The following is an 8,178-nucleotide window of genomic DNA, read 5'->3' as shown; positions in this document are numbered from 1 at the left end:
GGGGGGGGTATTTTCAAACTGTCCACAGAGGTCTTTCTTGCCCAGCATGGTCAGTCAGTCGATGTCATTTAAGTGACAAATCAGCCTCAAGTCAAAGACTGCTCATAGCAGTCATATTCGCTTGCTACTAAGTCTTCTGCCAACCCATCCTTAGTGTGTTCATTCAATCAGTTCAAAGAAGCCGTTGTGATGAAAAAACAATTATGATGGAAATTAAATGGAAAGATGAAATTAAGAAGGGACCTAGATCTAGATTTAGACCTCATCCTACCCCAAACCTCTATTTCATAGTGGTCGCTCATTACAGAATTCCTCCAACTAAAATTAAAACAAACAAATGGAATGAAACATGAAAAGCGATCTGCTTGGTGTGGTGTACATTACTACAGTACAGTACTATGGACGGTGTTTGACAAAGACTCTAAGAGAACAAATTTTATTAGTGTGCCATTAAGTCATTACGGTAAGACAGATCATTGTAAGCATATCACTCCGCTAGCCTTATATTTGCCGGTACAAACCACAGCTCTATGAGTAGGAAATCACAAGGCAAAAAACAAAACTTACCATTGAGTAGTATGATGACGATGACAGCAAGTTCAAGCCCATCATTACAAAACTACACATACTGAAGTCACAGTTGTCACATAATTATTTGGATAATTTTCTCATGTGAAAATAACTGAAAAACACTTCCAATACTCTACTGTCTGTTGATCTCCTTAACCTTTTTATACTAAACAATAAGTCACCCCGACTTGTCAAAGGAATCTCGGAAATGATTTTTTAAATTTCTCTTCCTTTAAATGTTCCATTTGCATTATTATTATTCTCAAGCACCTTTTATCTTTCATGTTGCCTTGACACAAGAGAGCCTGCAAACTGTACTACTAGTACTTTTAGAATTCCACACTCACAGCAAAACATCTTGAGCCGGGGATACCTGGTTTTATTATACATGTACCTTCCTGAATATTTAGTGTTAAAGCTTCAGACAAGACTTGCAGTTTCCATACAAAAAGCGCTTGACACTGCTGCAAACTGTGTGTATGCTGTCTTTTAAACATTTATTATTTTTACAAATTGCATCACCACTTGTCTTTGTATTTTAATTTGTTCTAACACTAAAACATTTGTAAGCAGCACATTATAAGTTTCTGAAAGTAACAAATATCTGCAAAATACCTTTATCATACAACATCAAATAGTTGAGACGGGTAAAATAGCTTTAAAAATAGTAGACTAGTTGTAGTGTGACCCTCATCATAGTCACACAAGTATCAATTACAATTTATAGAATAGACTATGTCTATATATATGTGACATGACGAGGCGCAGAGAGAATCCCGAGTTTAACATGCTTGCTCTTAAACTTTCACCGTCACATTAAATGTGGTATTTCATTCTATCATAACTAGAATCTAGATCTATATATAACATATTCGTGACAAAAAGTAAACATACTAGATCTAGGCTACACATTATAAACCTACAAAACAGGAAGAACCCTTGAAATTAAAATGGTGACAATGAACAAGTAAAAAAACAAAGCACAAAACATATGCTTACAGGGCTGGCAAAGCGACATCTGAAGGCAGCTGAGATGGAATCCCATCTTCGTCTCCACTTTCACCACCAGAACTACTGGCAGTTGCATCAGAATCGAGCTCTGACCTGGCAGTCTGTATGCTATGAGCCAGTCTCTCTGAAGTCCGAGATGCCTGGCTACGGATAGATGGGTCCATGAAAACAGCACTACTGCTGCTGCCCATTGCTACCCGCATCGAAGAATTGTCTACAGGAGCAACAGGTTTGTTTGACTGGTGAGTTTTTACCAGCTTCACCAGCTGCGCAGTGGACATGTTTTTCACTTCTTCATTGCTCAGGAAATGTTCTTTCAGCTCCTCTGGTCCCGGTGCTTCCTTTTTTATTGTCTTGGCAACCATCTGGAGATTTCTGTGTTGGTAGTTGACAAACTGTCGGAGCTGCTCCTTTGTGTGAGCTTCAACCACTTTTCCTTTCATCCTCTTCATTCTCCTCAAAAGTGTATCAACTTTCTTTTCAAGATAAGCTTGCTTCTTCATGCAATCTTTCCTCATTTCCTCATTCATCTTTTCCTCCATGTGAACTTCTTTCACCTCAAACTTGGAGCTCCCTTCAGACTCCACATGAGGAAGTAGTTTGTCTTCTTTTATGTATACACCCATGCTGCTGGACTGTTTTAGAGATTCCTCCCTATTTGACAATTTTGACGCTAACCCTTCCAAAATGCTTCTTCCCAGACCAGCATCACCTTTCTCGTTACACTCGTTCAAAGTCAGTCGATTTTCTGATTTCTCCCTCAGATCATCATTGTCCCCATTCACCATACCTGATTTAAGGGGATCTGATCTTTTAAAACTTACTAAACCTGTCTTTGCAACACCACTGTCTACTACTTTATTGGAATCAACTTGTTTTTCAGCTGCTTTTTGCGGCTGATTCATTATTTTTAAATTTTCAATAAATGTATCTTTGTCTTTCACAGGACTGATCTGAAAATCCTCTGAAACTTTATAAAACTGATCAAACTGAGACTCTTTCAAATTCACAGTGGTCAACCCTGGCAGCTTTTTGCTTGGTAAAGCAATAGACGCTGATAATTGGTATTGCGTTGCCTTAGTGTTCCCCCGACGGGGTGACCTCGCCTCTGGGTCAAAGTGAGTCCCGTTAACTTTGTTGTCGGTTTTCACGTTGACAAATGACAGGTGGGACAGTTGCCCCTCCTTTGATCCACCCAGTTTACTCGGGAAATTTAAATCCCCCTTGGTCCTAGCTGATCGTTCTTTCCCTGAGGGCAATAGACGAGAAGCCACGGAGTGTTCAGTTATGTCCGTGTTCCTTGTAGGCGGCTCGTTCCTAACTGAAGTGTCTTGAAGTTTTAGTCGCGCTGATGCCGCTTCAGTCAGCGCCGGTGCCATTGCGGCCAAACATATCCTCAGAGTTGATGAACCCGACATATAAACGCATCCAAAACAGAAGGTTTAAAAAAGGATATCTGATCTTATGTTTTGCAACATAGATCTACGAGTGAACACAGCTTGCACGATTTATATCCATACAATTTCCGCTATGACAATGAACTGAAGCACGCTGTCATTTTGATGTGAAAGTGGGACAAGCACAGACTATGAAAAGCACGTGACTTTTTCGCAAATAACAGGAAAAAGGAGAGGTTATTCTTCACTTGTCAAAACAAAAACCTGCTGTTGCAACCTGGTCTTCTTCAAGCACACATACGAATGTCCCAGATAGTATCATCGGTGAGATTCCAAAAAACAAATGCGAATTGTCCCCGAGGCTGACAACAAGTAGCATTGGGCAAGACGGTGGTTTTCACTTCAACTTGGCCCAGCCCTACAAAGCACTGCTACGCTTGCCTCATAACATAACAGTAGAACCACGTGATCAGGCCACGTCCTTGCAAACCGCATTATGATTAGAAGGATGTTGAGACTCTCGCGATTTCCAAAGTCATGGCGAACCACAGCTGCAATATTTCTGACACAAATCACTTAACAATAAACAATTAATTCAATCCATCAAGTCGGAAAAATCAGAGCAACAGAAAAACAGCACAAATTCATCATTTCAGTAAACGTACGTTGCGGCCCCTGTCATGGCGGCAAAGTTGATTCACAATAACCATTACAAACAACACGAGCTTCTTGTAGCGAAGCTTTTTCAATATTCAGACCCCTCTACGGGGAATTAGATGATTGGCTAGAGGTGCAGGTCAGAGTTCACAAAGCCTTACTGAATATGAATGAGGCGAAGCCATTGGGTAAATCGTTGAATTACCGTAAACACTGAAAAGTTGAAAATTGCGTTTTTAGGCCTAGTGTAGGCCTGGCTTCTTTAGACCACACTGCTTTCCACAAGTCACAAAACGGTTGTTCGCGCCTCCACTCTAAAACAGCTCTTGCTTTTACTTTCGCAACTATAGCACACATTCTTACGATTTAGTTCAGATTTGATGAGAACTTTAAAAAAAACATCCGTTATTGAAAATTAGACCGTCATTTTGTTTGATTTCTTCTTGGCTTCAAGTTTAGGCCTAAGAGTTTGTTGATCATGCTCGCTTTGGGAAAATGAAAGAGTTTAAAGTACATGTATAGTACAAAATGACATGACGGCCAAGTTCAAAATGTGTAGCTCTATGTATTATGTATAATTATAATATTATTATAAAGACATTGCCGGCTGAGGCTCAAAGGCAGAATTCAAAATATAAGTAACAAAAAATTATCAAAAAAGAAAATAGACAACAACAACAACAACAACAACAACAAACAACGGCTTATATTATTGGGTCTTTTCTCGCCACCTGCCCCACAAAATAAAAGTATTGATTATTAAACTGAGGAATAACCCGCAAAGGAACACTAACCCTGACTGCCCACCAAAGTAGATCGTCCATAAGTCGACCGTCTCTCAGAAAATGGGTTAAAGTTATACATACGCCATGTACAGGGTGATCCAAAAAAAAATTTACAACTTTTTTTCTGAATATCTCGCGCAAAAAATTGTTCTAGAATGCTGTAATTTGGAACAGACATAATTCATTCAAAATGGATTTGCTTGATATAAAATATACGAAGAAGAAACATGTTTTGAAAACGGAAACGGCTTAAAGAAAAAAGCACCCAAAAACGCAAAGTTCACCAATGTTTTAAAATCTTGTAAAGGAAGTCGTGAAAAGATTAGTTGACCTTTTTCTTCATTTTCTCTTTGACATTAATTTTCCACCCCTGTGATATTTAAACAATATTTTAATTATTCTACAGAGTTTTAAAAACCCAATGATTTCATTCTGAAATTCCTAGAAGCAGTGCTCCACATTCCCACCTTTGGACTCGACACATTTTTAACGCGTCGTTCGAAATGTTCAGTGGCGCCCTTACACGAGGACCTGTTAAACTATGAATTCTTAAAGCCACATACACTGCACATGTTCACTAACAAGTGGCTTCTAGAGACAATAGAGTGGGGTGCCCAATAGACAGCATCTTTGGAGTTAACATATCCTGCAGGGTAAAAATGGGCTTTGCACTAAACCAAATTATGTCATTGAGGAAATGATCCCTCTTTACAAGACAATCGAGGAATCCTGAACACATTGCCATGCCCTGTTCCATGTCATCTCGGCCTTGCGAAGATAAACATGGTATAGTCTTAGGTTAATATATGCCATGAGAATGCAGACTGTTGAGGTGTAGGAAAGTCCTAGCTGCAGATCGCCTACGGACTCGGTTACTGAAATGTGCACTCTGGTGACGTTTAAAGGGCTGCGCATGGTGCGTGTTCGACATGAAGTGGTCAAGTTTTAAAGAACTTTTTAGTTCTGATTTGCTGTAGATCCAAACTGACGGAACTTCTCTACTCAAGACGCCAAAGGTCTTGAGGGTACCTAAGCATTTTCTCCATGACGTGCGCTGAATTTACGGAATGTCAGGGATGGTGAGTTAGTGGAGAGGTAATGTTCAATACAAAAAGCGCCCTGTTCTTTACTAAACGTAACCCTGATCTAAGCAGGCGAACACAATTTTGGAAAAATAATATCTGCAGATTTCTGTTGAATTGTTAGTGCTGTAGCCTGCAATATGGCGTGATTGTTGCAACTTTTAGTGGCAGGCCTAATGCGAACTGGTGCGTCATGCTATGAAAATGGCGATAAGGTTGAAAGTGGGGGGGGGGGGGTAATGCGTTATATAGAGCAAAACCATTTAATGGACTTATCTAAAATACATATCAGACAAATTCCTTTTGGCTTCCAAACGTTATGTTAAAATCTGAAACGCAAAACTTTAGTATGGCGGAAGATATTTAAAAAACAAGTTGTAAAGTTGTTGTTTTTGGATCACCCTGCATGTAGACGAAATTGTAGAATCGAATCCGTGTTCGTCACAAAATTTTTGTGTTGGTATTGTACCCATTCTAGTCCCAACGCGTTTTCATCCCGTTTAGATCAGACTATATTAACTGCTATTGCCCCTCCGATTTTAAAAAAAATGCCATTATAATACGCGGAGAAAACCCAGTGTTCATAATTCTAGAGATACATTTTATTTTAGCGTAAAGACCCTGATGCCCGCCCCCCCCCCCCCCCTTTCCCACGTTTGCACACCAGAGCTTATATCAGACTGAATCAAAAGAGATAATCCGATGCGTAACTGTCAGTTTGCCAACGGGCTATTGGTAATTGTTTGAGGAGATACCAATCACTCCCTTGTGACGTATACATGACTTCTTATGAAGGGTACAATACGAGAATATACTGATATGAGGACGCTAGTCAACATGAGAATCACCCTAGCTTTGATTATCTGAAATGGAGAAGCAATGTTGAAGAGGAGGGTGTCTATGAGGCTTGGCTCATGTGCATCAAACGTTTGCACGACAAAATCGCACCTGGCTTACCTCAAGGCTTTGCCCTATCACCTATTTTGTTCAACGTTTATACAATAGGAATCGCTTCTAACCAATTGGAAGGGCCCTGGCAGGACACTAAGCTTTGTGGATGACGGTCTAGCAGTATACAGAAAGAGATTGATAGGATTGGAGTATGGTGTGAAGGAAATAAAGACAAAATCCATCCTGGAAAAGCGACAGTATTCTGGTGCTCTCTCAACAATCGAGCAGTGAAAGCCCAGATGCCAGATGTCTACATCAAAGGCCAGACAATCAAAAGAGAAAAAACACTGCGCTATTTCGGAATAGTATTTGACAGGACATTGAGTGGAAAGAAGCACATATTGAAAATCATCACAAAAGTCAGAAAAGGGCTGGATGTAGTGAAGGTGATGCCGAGAGACAAGATGCCGCAGAGAAATTTGGTCTTACTCTTTGACATGCTTGTTTTGTCTCAGGTAGATTGTGGTTTTGGTCTACTGACACTGTCCAAGACGCAACGTAGAAGGCTGAACGTGATCCAGAATGAAGGAATCGAGAGCCATACTCGGTTGCACAAAAGATACATCAGCTACTGCAATGTAGGCCTATCCGGCATGAACGAAAGACAAGCTCGCTCAGCTCAAAGCTTATCTGAAAGTCTGCGCAGATCCACAGAATCTTCTTCATGACAAAGTAAGTCGTCAAACTAACCCAAGACTTAAACGAGGCACGGAGTGGATGACCCAGGCAATGCAAACCATTGAAGAGTGTGGTCTCACTGTGGGGGCAATCAGATGAAGGAAAACACGGGTACAACTTGCGGATGAGGTGAAAGACAGGTTCACTCAGGTGATTGCTACATTTGGGCGTGAATGTCGTGACGGGCCTGAAGGTGCAACACATGCAGAAATCCAGACTTTAATTAAAGAGAACTACAGAGAGGATAAAACCAACATCTTCACTGATGGCTCTGTTCAGCGTGGGATCAAATTGGGCTGGGCTTACACGACTTCTTGCCAAGGAATAACAATCCAGGAGGCATCTGGGGCAACGGGCCTCGTCATATCATGCATGTGCATGGAGATAAAGGCAATCAATGAGGCTCTGAAATGGCTTTGCACTAATGGATACCAGCAGGCTACTTTTGTTACAGACTCAATTAGTACTCTGGATAAGATCTTGTCCGGCAGCCTCTATGCAGATTGGTTCAAGACTATTTTAAGACAATCCAAGACAGCAAAATCAGACACTGGCAGTGGATTTTCTACCCAGGACATGCAGGAGTCAAGGGAAAAGAAAGAGAAGATAAGCTAGCAGGCTCCGCAAACACAGAAGGGGTGCTTACCCTTGACCCTCCAACTGTAGTGGCCCTTGTCCGAGATCACCTAGCCAGCAGCCGTGGAGAGGACTCCTTCAAGAAGGAGGGTTGCGAAAGGAGTACAGCCTGGTGAAGGTAGGAGAAGCAGCCTGCGGGACCCCATCAGACGCTACAACAACCAGCTGATGATGGAGACAATCAGCCTGCCCACACTGAAATGGACTTTCATGAAGAGGGGCGAGGAAGCATGGAGCACCCCGTCTTCCTAAAACCCCACTTCTACATTTAAGTACATTTGTAATTCAAGTAAGGAGAGAGAGAGAGAGAGAGAGAGAGAGAGAGAGAGAGAGAGAGAGAGAGAGAGAGAGAGAGAGAGAGAGAGAGAGAGAGAGAGAGAGACAGAGAGAGAGACAGGTAAGCAAAAAGAG

At 41.2% G+C, this 8,178-nt stretch overlaps 1 protein-coding gene across 1 annotated transcript in view; it reads right to left on the bottom strand.

Moving 5' to 3' along the window:
• Positions 1 to 3,977, bottom strand: part of LOC101845902 (KAT8 regulatory NSL complex subunit 1) — a 25,062-nt gene extending 21,085 nt beyond the window's left edge. The window contains exon 1 of the mRNA XM_005091910.3: positions 1,570 to 3,977. Coding sequence (XP_005091967.1) covers positions 1,570 to 2,999 — 1,430 coding nt within the window. The 5' untranslated portion in view covers positions 3,000 to 3,977. The remainder of the gene's footprint in view (positions 1 to 1,569) is intronic.
• Positions 3,978 to 8,178: the final 4,201 nt, after the last annotated feature.

Source organism: Aplysia californica, unplaced genomic scaffold (genome assembly GCF_000002075.1).
Source record: "Aplysia californica isolate F4 #8 unplaced genomic scaffold, AplCal3.0 scaffold00037, whole genome shotgun sequence".
In the NCBI taxonomy this organism is placed as follows: Eukaryota; Metazoa; Mollusca; class Gastropoda; order Aplysiida; family Aplysiidae; genus Aplysia; species Aplysia californica.
This window is presented reverse-complemented; position numbering and strand designations above follow the sequence as displayed.